Source organism: Typopeltis vanoorti, chromosome 7, assembly GCF_054136105.1.
Source record: "Typopeltis vanoorti isolate ZY-2024b chromosome 7, IOZ_Tvanoo_1.0, whole genome shotgun sequence".
NCBI lineage: Eukaryota > Metazoa > Arthropoda > Arachnida > Uropygi > Thelyphonidae > Typopeltis > Typopeltis vanoorti.
The window spans coordinates 42,596,464-42,613,291 of NC_143555.1; the positions used below are offsets into that span (position 1 = coordinate 42,596,464).

The 16,828-nt window shown below is 36.8% G+C and overlaps 1 protein-coding gene across 1 annotated transcript in view; it reads right to left on the bottom strand.

The window, feature by feature from the left end:
* Positions 1–16,828, bottom strand: part of LOC150104628 (mitogen-activated protein kinase-binding protein 1-like) — a 399,663-nt gene that overhangs the window by 200,620 nt on the left and 182,215 nt on the right. The window contains exons 13-14 of the mRNA XM_090395826.1: positions 15,412–15,526; positions 12,213–12,304 (exon numbers count right to left, since the gene is read on the bottom strand). Coding sequence (XP_090251952.1) covers positions 12,213–12,304; positions 15,412–15,526 — 207 coding nt within the window. The remainder of the gene's footprint in view (positions 1–12,212; positions 12,305–15,411; positions 15,527–16,828) is intronic.

The window sequence follows — 16,828 nt, forward strand, 5'->3', positions numbered from 1 at the left end:
ACTTAGAAAATAAAATCCTATCCCAAATTATTCTCAAACCTAAAATTTGGTTCAGATATGTGGACGATATCTTCATCGTGTGGAACAACAACAAAGATGACCTATATGATTTTCTCAAAAAGATCAACTCCTTCCATCATTCTATTAAATTTACTCTGGAACTTGAAAGAGAAAAACAACTACTGTTTTTAGACATCTTAATCAAAAAACAAATTGATGGAAGTATAAAGTATGGTGTACAGAAAACCGACCAATACAGGTCGCTACCTACATTTCAGCTCCTCTCACCACATCTCACATAAACTCAGCATTGTACACATGTTAAAGAAGAGAGCGATTCACATCACAACAGACAACGAGACCCTTCAAGATGAGTTAACATTAATTTCCAACAATCTGTACTTGAATGGCTATCCAAGAAGACTAGTCCTTTTCTCTGAACCACCACAAAAAGAACAAGAAGATATTCAATATATAAAAACTATTGCAATTCCATCTGTAAGTGGCATCTCCTACAAGCTCGCCAGCCTCCTCAAACAACACAAAATAAGAGTAACATTTAAACCAATAGAATCTATTCGTAAACTACTAAGATCTCCAAAAGACAACCACCCTTTCTATAAATATGCTGGAGTTTACAATATTTCATGCTCGTGTGGCTCTAGTTACATCGGACAGACTTTGAGAAGCCTTGAAATCAGGCCAAAAAAAGAGCACATTGGCTATGTCAAAAACAACAGACAGGACATTTCTGGCCTATCATCTCATTTCTCTACAACTAACCATGTCATCAAGTGGGACAAAAGTTGTTCCCCTTACTTAGAGGAAGACTACCATTCAAGAATTTTCAAAGAAGCAGCCACAGTCGCCCGTTCTACTGTCAACCTTAACAGAAATCAAGGTCTAATACTCCCAAAGATATGGAAAACCCTAATCAAATCTTTAAAAACAAAAGAAATGAACTTTAATACAAACTACAGAAAGTTCCTTAGCAACAGCTAGCTAATCTTGTACACACGATACGCACGCACGTTCGATACTATTTTACTTGTAATTATTCTAGTCAATTTTTTACAGTTATTCTTGTCAGTTTTATAGTTACACATAATTGTGAGATTGTTTCAGCCTATATGTAAGTGCCCTGAAGATGCCAACAGTTAAAGTTTGGCGAAACTAGTTGGTTAAGTAACTAACCAACTAGTTGATCTGTAAACTTAAGTTAAGTTTACAGATCAACTAGTTAGCTGATCTGTAAACCAAAAATATTATTACCGATTCTCAGGATCAAGAAAATAAACCCTCATTATTAATACATAGTCACTATTTGAGTTGTAAATCACCAGTTAAAATTGAAGGAGGTCCAAGTGTTATAAGGAGGTCCAAGGTGGATTGATACAGTAAAAAGTGCCTTAGGAGACAGAAATAAGATCTAATAAAACTGGAATGTTGACAGATAACAGACCAGTCTGGAGGAAAATTGTTGATAGCAAGTTAGTAATTATGTAACTTTTCATGTAGTACTATCATAAGATCCTATACATCCCCCCCGAGGGTATATGATGATAATTTTCAACTTTTTTAAAATTAAAATACAGTTACAAATTGTCTTTTATATGTATCTGATTTTTTTTGTTATTTTTTTAATTAAATGTTTGTTTTATTAAAATGTAATTATTATTCTGTATATTCATGCAATCACAACTCATCACAGGAGGGCTGCCTTAGACAATACAAAGACTATCCTGTGTGGATGGCACCAAAGTGAAAGAAATGAAAGAGATATTCAAGAAAGCATTTTACAATCACAAGTAGTGGTGTACTGGTAAATTTTTTTACCAGCACAGCATTAAAAATTCACCATCCTCTCAGGTAGTAAATTCCATGTCCCTGCCCTTGTTCCTTCCTTGCATTGCACCATATGAAAAATATTTTTCCTATTGTAAATCTGTTAAATACCTCTCAACTACTTAAAGGTATCAATCATCCCCATCATTCACTTAATCTTCTATCTACCAAATTGGTTATACTGGCTCAAATCAAGAACCCCATCCACCTTCAGTGTTTATACCAAACCCCAAAACCGATGCAAGAAAACTATCAATGCTTCCAAAACAGAATTTGAATTGGCAAAAAGCAGAAAACTTGCAACCTGTCCAAATGGCAGTCGTGCTTTTGGTCTCTTGCCAAAGCAATTGGTCATAATTTTTGTCCTACACTATTCCTACCCCTATCATACCCAGATGGCTCAATCACATCATCATCCACAGAAAAAGCTAATTTCCTGGCTTCACACTTTGCCTCCAATGCAGGCATAACTGACAACGGCAAATGCCCCCCAGTCATTCCAACTACCAACATACAATGTCCCCTATATCCTTTTGCCAGAAAAAGATCAGAAACCTATTATCTAAATTAGACACAAAAGTATCTTCTGGTCCTGATGGCATTCCTCCAATTGTCCCGAAGGTCTGTGCACGAGAACTGACTCCTATCCTATGCACCTGTACATACTTGATTGCTCCACTGGTGTATATACCCAAAGCTTGGAAATTGGCCTATTCAACCCATTCCTAAGAAGGATGATAAATCACTGCCATCTAACTACTACCCTATCTCACTCACCTCAGTCCTATCTAAAGTCCTAAAGTGATGGAGAAAACCATCAATTCTCAACTCCACCATTACCTTGAAGGCACCCAGCTCTTAAGCAACCACCAGTATGGATTCCTTTGCTGTCGATCAACAGGAGATCTACTTTCATATATCACCCATCTTTGGACAAATACCATAGAGAAATTTGACAAATCTTAACTGGTTGTACTTGATATCTCCAAAGCTTTTGTCCAGGTCCAGTACAAATGCTTACTAAGCAAGCCTCCATCATTTGGACCGTCTCAGGACTTCTGCAGTTGGATTGCCAGCTTTCTGTCTGGATGCACACTATGTGTGATGGTACATGGTTCTTACCATCTAACTAATGCTGGGATTCCACAAGGTTCTCTCACCAACCCTGTTCCTTCTCTATATCAATGACCTACTTCAGTTAACCTCCAACCCAATACAAAGTTTTGCAGATGACAGCACATTGCACTCCTCCCTTTCATTTGACAAATCTTACTCTACACAACTCATTTGAACCTACAATAACATCAACCACCACTGTCCTCAATTCTGACCTCCAAGCCATACTGCAATGGGGCTCAGATAACCCCATCAACTTCAATGCTAGTAAAACCCAGTTCTGTCTTATTTCCCACAAAAAAAGGAATCATTTTCCCCAATATTATATTTGATAACACTCAAATTTCAGGCCTCTCCTGGCATAAACACATCACAAAAATTGCATCTTCAGCTTCCAAAATCTACGATTACTTTTTTGCTCAAGACGTTACTTCACCCCCTAAAACATCTGTTAACCTTATACAAGTCACAAATCTGCCCAGCTATTGAATACTGCTCTTACATTTGGAGTGGGGCTCCTAAAGGTTCCCTCAAAATGCTTGACTCGATACAGAGGACAGCAATTAAGTTGATAAATGACCCATCTCTTACCAACTTACTCTCCTCACTTTCACATAGACATTTGGTCTCTGCAATTTGTATATTCTACAAATATTTCCATGGCAAATGTTCATCTGAAATAGCATCAATAATTTCCCCACTCAATACTAAGCCCACTGGAAAACATACAGCTGCTGCCCAACATCCTTTCACAGTACACCTTGAACCCCACGGAATAAATTTCTTTTCCGCTTTCTTCATTCTTGCTACTGCTGTACTGTGGAACAGTCTTCCCCCTGATGTGTTTCCCAAGGAATACAATATACAGACCTTTAAATCAAATGTAAACAAATTTCTCCCTTCCCATATATGGTATTAACGTGCTAGAAGTGGATCAACCAACCTCTTGTGTATGGGTCCAACATAAAAAAAATAATAATAGATAAATAAATAAAAAAATTAGAATTCTCAAAATCTACCACAACCAATGTCCTGAATTGTAATCTCCTAGCTATATCCCAATGCAGCAAGTACAACCTTGTAGACTTCAATGCTGCCAAAACTCTCTGATCACTAGCAAGAAAGAGCTCGCATCCCTCCTTTTTACCTTCAATAATACCCAGATATCCACACATGATCAGATTTTCCTTCTTGGAATGACCTATACCTCTGACCTTATCTGGCATAAACACATTTCAACTGCAGCTTCTGCAGCAGCCAAAAAATTTAGTTTACTTTTTCACACAAGTTTCATACTACTTCTTCACAGCTGCTAACTTTATACATATCCCAAATCCAACCAACCATGGAATGTTGCACCAAATCCTTTCTAATATTGCTCAAATTCTGTCCAGAAGAGGATAATCCTCTCTCTCACATATTTTCAATTTCTGCCTTGTGCCTCTTCTAAAGATACTTTCATGGACATGTTCTTCTGAATTGGCCATTATCCTCCACTTTTCTCCAGACAGCTAAATAAACACCCTTTTACAGCTCACCTTGAAAAACCAACTTCACTGCCTCCTCTTTCATTCTATCTATTTCTGTTCTTTGGAACATCCATTCCCACTCTGCCTTCTAAGAATAGAATCTTCAGCTGTTCAAGCAAAATGTGAACAGATTCCTTCTTTCTTCTTATCCTCTTGTCCACACATTATATTGAATGCTAAAGGTCTTGTGAATTGTGTGTGTGTGAGAGAGAGAGAGAGAGTCATATATTAAAAAAAACAAAGAAAGAAGGAAAGAAACGTATACAATACTGTGATAGTACCATGAAGAATTTACATTATTCTTAATTTCCTATCAATGATTTTCCTCCAAATTAGTCTATTATCTGTCAGAACCCAGATTGTCATATATTATATTTCAGTCTTCTAAGGCACTTCTAACTACATGAACCCACCTATAATTTCGTCTCCTTCTGTTTTCCCCCCCCCCTACCATTAAATATCCATTTTGCTAACCTGTCCTTTCCCATGATGTTTAAATGACCATACCAACTGAGATTAGTTCTGCTCATGCATTGCTGAATGCTAGCAATGTCAACTGCTAGTATTCAGGAATACCTTCAGTTTTAATATGATTAATTCTGGTACTAATTTCATCTAATTACATAATAAAACATTGATTCTGGTACTAATGTCATCTCTTCACTTCCCTAATTTTTCTCAGTACTCTCATATTTATGGTCTCCAGTTTGTGATCAACTGCTTTATTTCTAACTCAGATCTATAGGTTAAAATTGGTTTGAACATTGTCTTGTATACAGCTACAACTCATATGTGGAATATGTACTGCTCAATTTACATAATGTAATTGTATAATTTTGAACAACCTTTCTCTTGACACCTTATTTATAAGACTTTTCTAGATCTACAAAACTTAAATACATATTTTATATCTCCATGATTTCTCAGCAATTTGTCTTAAAGTGAAAAGGCGAAAAGATCTTATCTAGAACACTCACTAGGAAAGAATACACATTAGGAATTTATGATGATGACAGGGACACAACAAGAGCCTCTACTCTAATCACAAAGAATTCAATCTTCTAACCAGGCCTTCTATATTATGCAGTACAGTGCAGCTACTGTAAACTTTTAGATCTCTATATTTCAGTGTTTCCAGTCAAATATCATTTACTTCAGATTGTTGGCATTAGTGAAAACTGATGAAAACATTAGCAAGATCAACTGCAATAAGTATACTATTTTTAGGAATGTCAGAAGAGATAGGAGAGGAGGGGGGGGGGGGTACTTTAATGATATCAGACAACTTAAATAGTTAGGGGGGAAACACAACAATGTCCTGTGTAGCAGTGAGTTTGAGGATATCTAGTGTGAAGCAGAGGCTAACAAAATGAAATATAAGGTAGCGTGTTGCTACAGACCTAGCAGCTCAGTTGCAGGGGACAAAAATGCATCACCACTAACCTTATGGGTACTAAACAAGTGATCATTATGGGTGAGTTTAATTATCCAAACATTGATTGGGTAGAAGAGAAAAAATCTCATGATAAGAATGAAGAGAAATTTATCAAATTGTTGTGAGACAACTTTTTCAAAGAGCATGTGAAAGAAGGAACTTGAGATCAAAGAGTATTGAATTTGTTCATAGCATCAGAAGGGGTCTGTTAAGAATATGACTATTTTACCACCAGTTGGTGACAGTGATCATGCTATGCTTTCTTGAGAAGTATCTAATTATATTGATGATCCTATTAGAACAGGTTGCATGCTGAACTAAAAGTCTGGAAATTATGATCAACTTAGGAGAATACATCTTTGGTCCCATGGTATCAGTTACTGAATGGAAAAAAGGTCAGCAAGGATCTTTGAAAAAGTGCTTAAATAACTAGGTATCTGAATGCATCCCTAGTGTTCAAAGCATAAATAGGTTGGGAGTGAAATGAAATGGATGTGCAATATTATTAAGCAAGAAATCCACAAGAAGATGACATGGAAAGAATATGGTGAGAATAAGAGTGAGAGGAGTTATGAAATATATAAAGCTCAGGCCAGTAAAGTAATGAGTATTGTGTGGAAAGCTAAATTGGAGTATGAAAAGAAATTGGCTATGCAAGCTAAAGGCAATCCAAAAGAATTTTAACGTTATGTTGCAGGCAAAAGAAAGAATTAATGTGGAAAAATAACTTTATTGAATCCAAATGGTACTCTAGTGTAAGAAGCTAACGAGACTGTTCAATTAATGAGTGCTCACTTTGCTAAGATATATCAACCAAGTGTATGTAATATGGTGCACAGTGCTAATGCTACAGTGGATGAAGAGTTAGAGGTTCATGAAAATGAGGTTGAAGAGTTGTTGCATAACCGGGATTAGAATTTGGCAATAGAGAGACAGATGGAATATCACCATGTTTACTAAAGGAATGTTCAGCCAAATTGGCTAGGCCTTTCACATGTTTGTATAACTTGAGTCTCAGCTCAAGAATGATACCACAGGAATGGAAGGAATGTATGACAGTTCCATTGTACAAGGGTGGTGCAAAAACTGATGTATCTAACTACTGACCTATCAGTATCTCTGGTATGGTAGTGAAGATTTTAAAGTTGGTAAGAACTCACATATAGAAATGGGTAGACAAACAAGATCTGTCTCTATACTATGCAAAGAGCAGCATGAGTTTACTAAAAGAAGATCATGTTTTAGCAATTTACTCATATTTTATAACAATGAATGGATACACTATGATAATGTTGGATCTTGCTAAGGCATTTGATAGGATCACATGAAAGGCTGTTGCATAAACCGGAGAATATGGGATTGGAATATAAACTATTGACTTGGATCAGTGGATGGTTGACAGACAGATATCAAAAAAGTGGTATACAGCAGGTGTGAATCAGCTACATTTAAAGTGACCAGTGGTGTACCTCAGGGTTCAGTCCTTGGGCATCGCTGTTCAATCTATACATTAATAACATCAGAAAGGGTCTAACAGGAGATGTGCAATTGTTTGCTGATGATGATGTAAAGGTAGGCAGGACAATCAGGGATGCTACTGATTCAGCACTTACAAAACGATCTGAATAGAAGGCAAATTTGGACAAACGAAAATAGCTTTCAGTTTAATGGAATCATTTTTTCTGGAGAGAGCTTTGTTCACTGAACATACTGAAGTACAAATTCAGGGAAACTTAAGCAATTAAGATTGAAGCAAGTGAGTTTGTGTGAAGGCACCCATGAAGTGAGTGAGTGAGTGTGAGAATGACCAAATAAGGAATCTAGTCTCTCAGGCAAACATAATAAATACGGTAGTCAATTCAGAAAGTAAAGATGGGTGGGGGGGATAAAGGGATGCTGCAGTTTCTAGTACCTCTTGTTCCTGATACTAATGCCAGGAACAAGAGGGAGGAATTTTTAGCATTGCTTACTTCAACCTCACCAAAAGTTATAGGCATTAGTAAGACTTGGATAAAAGCAGATGATGTAGTTACAGGGATTGAATGTGAAGGGTTTAGTATTTTAAGAGAGGATAGGATGGGGGGGGGAGATACTGCTGATGATAGCAGATGAACTGCAACCAAAAAGAATAGGAGACAGGCAGGAGGGTGGCTGTTCATTTGAAGCAATCTGGTGTGAGATTAAGGCCAGTAAGAAAAAATATACAGTTGGTTGTTGCTATAGGCCAGGGAGTTCCACATATGATCTGGAAGATATGCATTGCCAAATTAGTAGAATGAGTACAGGTTGAGTGACTATTATGGGGAACTTCAACTATGACGATATAGACTAGAAGGAAGAAAGATGACATGATAGGAACGAAATAGAACTTATGCACTTATTAAGATAATTACCTAATGTAGCATGTGATGGAGGGAACTAGGAGGGTGGGAGAGTATTAGATCTGGTCATAGGATCAAAAGCGCTATCCATAACCAAGGACAACATTACCTCCAATTAGTGAAAGTGACCATGTGGTCTTGACTTGGCAGACTAAAACATCAGGAATATTCTATCAAGAGGGGATATATGTGGAACTACAAGGTGGGAGATTATGTCATGCTTAGGAAGAGGCTAAATCTGTACCATGGCATAAAATACTGCAAGGTAAGGATTTTAGTAGTGCATGGGATATAGTTAAGGGTCATCTAAAGGAAGCAGCATTAAATTGTATATCTAAGGAAAGGTGGGTTAATCAGGTAGAAGTTAGATAGATGAGTAATATCATTAAGCACAAACTGCAGAAGAAGAAAATGCTGTGGAGGGTATATAAAGAGAAAGGTGACCAGCAAACTCTGAGCAGTACAAGGCTCAGGCAAGAAAGATGACTAGCACTGCAAGGAAGGCAAAATTAGATTATGAGAAGAATCTAACCAAACAGGCCAAAGGAAAAAAAGAGTTCTTTTGTTATATGGAAAGTAAGAGGAAGAATGACTATGGAAGATTAACCTTAATGAATGATGTTGAAAGTTTCTTTTTCACTTGGTCAGACTATAATAAATTTAGTTTAATCCTTTATCCAAGTGTGTGCAAACAAAGTTTGCGCCTGAAAGCATCTTCAGGACGGTAAAGTGGTACAACACCAGGCGACTCCTTGCAAAGGTGGAGCAAGCCACCAACACTCCTATCTCAGTATCTCCCATAATGCAAAACACATCTCCTTGCGGATATGTATAATGTTATGCATTAAGGGAGGGGGCCACTACCCAGACTACTTTCGACCTTTATTGAGGTCTCTTCAGTGAGAGCCAGGCTCAAGTGGAGATACCAAGGCAGAAGCATTAGCAAGGTCACCTCCTCCTATAGGAGATGCCAAACGGTGTGCCACCTTTTTATTAAATTACTCTGGATTTAGAGAAAGATGTTGAAAGTTTATTTTTCCCTTGGTCAGATTATAATAAATTTAGTTTAATCCTTTATCCAAGTGTGTGCAAACAAAGTTTGCACCTGAAAGTATCTTCAAGACTGGGGTAAAGTGGTACAACACTGGGCGACTCCTTGCAAAGGTGGAGCAAGATACCAACAAATTGGCAGCTCCTGTAGGAGGAGATGACCTTGCTAATGCTTCTGCCTCGGTATCTCCACTTGGGCCTGGCTCCCACTGAAGAGACCTCAATAAAGGTCAAAACTAGTCTGGGTAGTGGCCCCTCCCTTAATGCATAACATTATACATATCCGCAAGGAGATGTCTTTTGCATTATGGGAGATACTGAGATAGGAGTGTTGGTATCTTGCTCCACCTTTGCAAGGAGTCGCCCAGTGTTGTACCACTTTACCCCAGTCCTGAAGATACTTTCAGGCGCAAACTTTGTTTGCACACACTTGGATAAAGGATTAAACTTAATGAATGACGATGATCACGATAAGACAGAAGTGGATAAAATAGTTGAGTTACTGAGTGACCACTTTGTAAGGATATATCATCCTAGTGAGGTTACTGCTTTAACTATGTGACAGACACTAATGTGTGAGAACAGAGGCAAATGAAGTGGAGCTTGTGGGATTAAATGGGATATCAGCTGGGGTTTTGCAAGAATGTGCAAGGAAACTGGCAATGCCTTTGACTTAACTGTTTAATTTAAGTCTCAGCTCTAGCAGAGTTCCAAGGGAGCAGAAAGAGGACAAAATAATTCCTTTGCATAAGGGAGGTTCTAAAACTACAGTAGCAAATTATAGACCAATCAGTATCTCAGGCATGGTGGTAAAAGTACTAGAAAAATTGATAAAAAAAAGAATTCAAGAATGGGTAGATAAAATATGATACTGTAAAATATGAGGGTCGATATGGCTTTGAAGTGTCAGTCATGCCTTATTTGCTATCTTTTTTATAATTTTGTAACAGCTGAGTTGGATAAAGGAAATGGCTACATGATGATTTTGCTGGATTTTGCAAAGACATTTGACAGAATACCACATGGAACTCTGTTATACAAATTAGAACAAATAGGGATGGATATGAGACTGGTTAAGTGGATAGGAGGGTGGCTGCTGGACAGATATCAAAGTGATATATGGAGGAGCAGAATCGAGGCAAAAATAGGTGACTAATGTTGTGCCACAAGGTTCAGTGCTGAGACAATTTCTGTTTAATTTGTACATAAATGATATATGAGATAATCTGAAAGGAAATATTCAGCTGTTTGCCAATGATTTGAAATTAGGTAGAGTAATAGCTGGATTACTGTGCTCAAGTCTGGTCCCCTGGGTTTCTTGAGGATGAGGAAGTGGTGGAGAGTATGATTGAATGTGTGTGTATGGATTACAGAAGTTGGTTAGGAGAAAAAGAGGGGATATGATAGAAACATTTAAGTTGCTTAAAGGATTTTATAGGATAGATGCAGGGAAAATATTTCATTACATGGACCATAGTCATCCCTAGACTTCCAGAGATGACCAAAACAAGGGGTCATCCCTGGAAGTTGAATAAAGGTGTGGTTAGTAGGAGTGTGAGGACTAGAGTTTCTGTTTGGAGAGTTGTAAATAAGTGGAATGTGTTGCCAGAGAAAGTTGTGAGTGCTCTGTCTGTTAATGGGTTCAAGGAGAGGTATGATAGATTGGGTCTCTTGCAATGAGTCTTCAAACTCCATGGAGGTGCCTGTATAATAATAATAATAATATTAGCAGTGTCGGCAATAAGAAAATGGTTAGGGATCTGAGTGTAATGGTGAAGAGGAATTTGAAGTTCAAAGGTCACATATCTAATGTTGCAAATACAACTCAGAGGATAATTTCAATGTTGAAGTAAACCTTGACATGTAAGGATAGGGAAAGTATTTTGCCTCTTTATAAAGCCTTGATAAGCACATCTGGATTACTGTGTGCAGATTTGGTTTCCAAGGAGATAAAGATGCTGTGGAAAGGGTGGAAAGAAGAGTTATTACAAAGATTATATCTAGATTATAGGATTTAGATTATGAGGACAGATTGCAAGTATGTGGATTACAGACTCTGGTTAACAGGAGAAAGAGGGATGGCATGATAGAGGGCTATAAACTTCTGAATGGGTGTTATAGGATGCCATGTGATGTAAGTTTTGGTCATATGGAAGGTGGGGAGAAAACATGAGGTCATCCATGGAAGTTAAATTTGTTCACAGTCAAGAAACGGGTAAGAACTAGATTTTTCTCTCACAGATCAGTGAGTCAGTGAAATAGTTTGCCTTTGGCAGTAGTGAGTGCATCTAGTGTGAATGAATTTAAGGGAAGGTATGACAGCTGGTTTCGATGATTTATAGTCTCTCTTGATGAGTCCTTGACTCCCTGGAGATCTCAGATAATAAAAATAATAATAATAACAGCAATAATAATATGTCTGTATATGAGTCTATAGTTCACTTCTAAAAGCTACTCAACTTTGATTATTTTTATTATTATTGAACCCTCCATGGAGTCGGCAGACTCATCGTGGATTTATTATTATTAAACAAGACCTCATGGAGTCAAAGACTCATCTAGGATATTTCTAAATCTTTCTTACATGCTTTTCTTTTCAATATGATATTCAATTTCATTCTGCTCAAAACTAAATGTTGATCACTTCCTATGTGAAATCCTGTATATATTTTTGTTCCTGAACCACCAAGAAGATACTGCTATCAATAATAATGTAGTCAATGAGACTTTCCTATCTATATAATAATAATGTGGCTAATGTGCCCATACATTAATAATAGCTAAAAACAAATTTGATGTATCTTGACAAAAAAAAAAATTACTAAATACATCTTGACAATAAAAAAAGAAACTTACTAGGATTAAGTTTTGAATACTCCAGACAAAGAACCTCTGAGTCATGTGCTTCTATTTTGCATAATAATTCCATGTACTTTAAATCATAAATCCTATAAAAAAAAATAACAAAAAAGATTACATCTGCTTCATGTACAGTTACTACATTATCTTTTTTTATTTTAAGTATTTTAACCAGATTAACCAAACTACAAAAAACTTTCATATATAGTTCATGTTCACATATTTTTTATTTATGCTTTACCTATACACACACACACATTATACTTTATCTATCTTTATCTATCTTTATTTGTGTGTGTGTCAACGAACACTCCCATGGGTAAGTTGCATCGTGCCATGTAACGAGTCATGTATTTATAGCCAGTATAAATTAAAGGAATATGATACTCCCTACAACTGTGACAGGGTGAAATGGCTGTGAGAAGGAAACTAACGGAATTTGAAAGAGACATGGAGATAGGATACCATGTTGCAGGCATGTCTGTTCAGCAAGTTGTTGACAAAATGGGCCATCCCAAGTCCATCAATCAGTAATACCATATTGCAATGAAAGTGCAAGGAGTCAACTGCAAGTTCTACCTACAGTAGGCAACCAACCACACTCACTTAACATGACTGTAGGATAGTATGTAAAAACTGAAATTCATTGACCGACACTTTGAATGCAGAGTTCCAGACATTGACTGGAACCCAAATGGGTTTCCCATGGTAGGACTGTAATATGCAAGCCCTACACTACCCGAACTAACATTTTATTTTATTTTATTATTATTCAGGCCTCCATGGAGTCAAAAGACTCATCGTGGGAGGTCCTTTCTAAGAAACACAAGTCTATCAAGACTCATCGAGGGAGGTGCCTCCTAGGAAACACAAAGTCTATCATACCACTCCCTAAATGCATTGACCGTTCTCGCTCTCACCACTCCATCAGGCAATGCATTCCATGGTTCAACCACCCTCCATGCAAAGAAACCACTTCTCACCCTCTTTCTCACAGTTTCCTTTCATAACTTCCAGGGATGGCCCCTTGTCATGACTGTTTTCAGTGGTGCAAAAAAGCATGTATGTAGAAGTTTGGAAAGCTGTGTTATGGAATGACGAATCATGCCTCACCCTCTACCAAACAGATGGATGTGTCGGTGTGGTGGATGCCTGGTGAAACGTCTCTTACCAGAGTGTGTAACCCAACTATGAAATTCAGAGGTGGCGGTGTGATAGTATGGTTCTGTTTTTAATGGTTTGGCCTCCGTGCTCTTTTTGTGGTGCCATGGACACTGAAAGGTATATGAGCATTCTGGATAATGCAATGCTTCCTACTCTGTGGCATTTCTACAGAACTGACCATTGTCTCTTTCGGCATGACATCGTCTCATGACAATGCACAACGTCATAATGCTAATGCTGTAACCGCATGGTTTGTGGGCCCACATTTGACTGGCTTCCACAGAGTTCTGATCTCAACTCTACTGAACATCTGTGAGATGAACATTGGGTGAGGTCAAAGGACATCTGCCCCCTCAATAGTCCAGGACCTCATTACACACCTACAGGAATAATGTTCCCGTAGGTATTTGAGCCTAATTGAGCCCCATACATGAGGGGTTGATTGATCAACCTATAGTACATTAGTACTGTATGTGGGTATTGGAGTTGGGAAAGGAGGAACTTGTTTACATTTGATTTGAAAGATTTGTATACTGTATTCCTTGGAAAACACAACAGGGGGAAAGACTGTTCCACAATACAGTAGTTGCAGGGAAGAGAAAAGAAAACTTGTTCTGTTTGTTTCAAGGTGCATTGTGAAGGGATGTTGAGCAGCAGCTGCAAGTAAGTGGGGGAATTATTGATGTTATTTCAGATGACGTTCCTTATCAGATGAAAGAGATAAGAATCTCTTTCATCTGATAAGGAACCTTGCCCTTAAGAATCTAATAAGGAAACTCTGAAAAGAAACTTTAGTGATGAATAACTAAAGGCAGAAGAGTTGGATATCTGGAATGCTGGTTCGGATGAGAAGTTTGAGGGAATACAAACTACTGCAGAGTTTAAGTGGACAGGCAGCAAATAGGTATGATGATTGACTTTTTTTTTTAGTTGGTGAGGAAGTTTTATTAGATTAATATAGAGTGAATTATACATTATATCAAGCAATACCTAGTCTTTATTTGAATTGTAAGTCAGCAGTTAGAATTGAAGGAAGTACAGAAAGATGGTTTAATGTTAAATCTGGTGTCAGAAAAGGATGTAATGTACATTATCCCATCTGTTATTAATTATCTATATGGATCACATTATGAAGGAAAGTGGTATTAAACCTGATATCAAAATTGTAGATATTGATCCCAGCTCTTTACTTTATGCAGATGATGTTATACTTCTAAATAAATCAGGTACAAGTTTGCAAAATTCCTTGACTAAATTGAATCACTGATTAAATTTAATGGAGAAGTCATATTTCCATATACGAGTTGCAAAAAGGTGTCACACCTTATTATTAAAATTCTTCAGGCACAAACTTTGTTTGCTTACACTTGGATAAAGGATTAAACCAAATATATAATTAGTAGCATAGCTAGCCAAGTGAAATAACTTCCATCAACTTATCTCTAATCCAGAGAATTTTAATAATAAGGTGTGACACCTTTTGGCAACTCATATATGGAAATATGACTTCTCCATTACTTCCACCTTAGTATCATCACCTCTGGGTCTGGCTCCCACTGATGAGACCTCAATAAAGGTCGAAACTGGTCTGGGTAGTGACTCTTCCCTTAATGCATAGCATTATACATGTCTGCAAGGATATGTGCTTTGCATCATAGGATACTAAGCCAAGTGATGAGAAGTTATACCACCTTTGTCACGAGTTTTCCCAGTCCTGAAAATACTTCAGGCGCAAATTTTGTTTGCTTACACTTGGATAAAGGATTAAACCAAATATATAATTGGTGGCATAGCCAAGTGAAAAAACTTCCATCAAAGGAAGTTTAGTGTTCATGTGAAAGAAAACTCAAACTGTCTTACCAGTTTTTGGAACTGTTATGCTATTTGATATATGAGTAAAATACCCAGCATGCTAATATAAGTATTGCATCTTGTGACTAGAAATATCATGAATCATAAATATAAATAAATATTAAGCATGATATAGAAATAAAAAAAATCATATTTTGATTTTTGTTACATAAGTACATGCCTTATATTTCCTGCCCTATCTCCACTTGCAAGGTGATGACCATTGGGACTAATTTTAAGACATCGGACTCCATTTCTGCCATCATAAGTATTGTCCAGCTTATCGCTGTTACTAGCTAAAATGTTAATATATGTTGTTTATAAATAAATAAATAATAATTTACATTTTTATAATATATGTAGTTTTAAATTCATAATGGGGTTGTATTATACACACCACATAAATATAGGAGGAAAGAAAATGCAGATTTGAAAGTCTATGGCTACTTATGAATTTTCAATTAATTAAAGAAACATATTTAGGATCAAGTCCATGCAGTCAGATTCCAGGTTTTCAGGAATATCATAATGGTGATAAACCTGATATGAATCCTCAACAGTACAACCCAATGAAGATTTCATTATTATTTTCTCATCAAGAATTTTCTACTAAATCAGTCCATTATTTATTCGATCCCTGTTTTGATCAGTTGTTATATTTCTAACTTCTAAAACAATGCTAATTATATCAATCCAGTTATGTATCTTGATATTTGTATAGATATTTATATATATCTCTGAGCCTTTTACTTGCCATTTTAGCTTCCAAAATCAGTTTTGTTAATAGCTGGCTGATTCCATGGAGACAAGCCAGTTACTGTATAATTTGGTATTATTTCCAGGCCTCCATGGAATCAGAAGAAAATTATTATTATTATTATTTTACCTCCAGGAAGTCACAAGACTCATAACAGGATGTCACTAGTCAATACAAAGTTTACTGTATTATTACTTAAACCCCTCAATGGTTTGCACTTTCACTACCCTCTCAGGCAATGCATTCCATGATTCTACACTCTCCAAGCAAAAAACTTCCTTTCTTATCCTTTTATTTCCTTTTGTAACTTTTCAGAGATAGCTCCTTGTTCCTTCCCCTTGTTCTACCATATGAAATTTCCTCAATGTTAATCCAATAATCCTTCAACAGCTTAAACGTCTCAATCACATGTCCCTTTGTCTTCTATCCACCAAACTCTGCAGTCTACATGATCTCAGTCCTCAAAATCAACACTATACAGTCTTGATATAATTTTTGTTATCCATCTCTGCACATTCTCTAAGATTAGTTCATCTCCTTCATATCATGATGACCAGACTTGCTCCTCAAACTGTTCAACGATTTGCACTTTCACCACCCTCTCAGGCAATGTATTTCATGCTCCTACAATTCTCTATGCAAAAAACTTACTTCTTACCCTTTTATTCACTACTTCCTTTTGTAACTTCCAGGAATGACTCCTTGTTCTTTTCCCTCATTCTATCATATGAAATTTCCTCAGTGTTAATCCAACAATCATTCAGCAGCTTAAATCCCCCAATCATATGTCTCTAGAAATGGTTAAAGTTTTATACAATAGGACAACCACTCTATCTCTTAT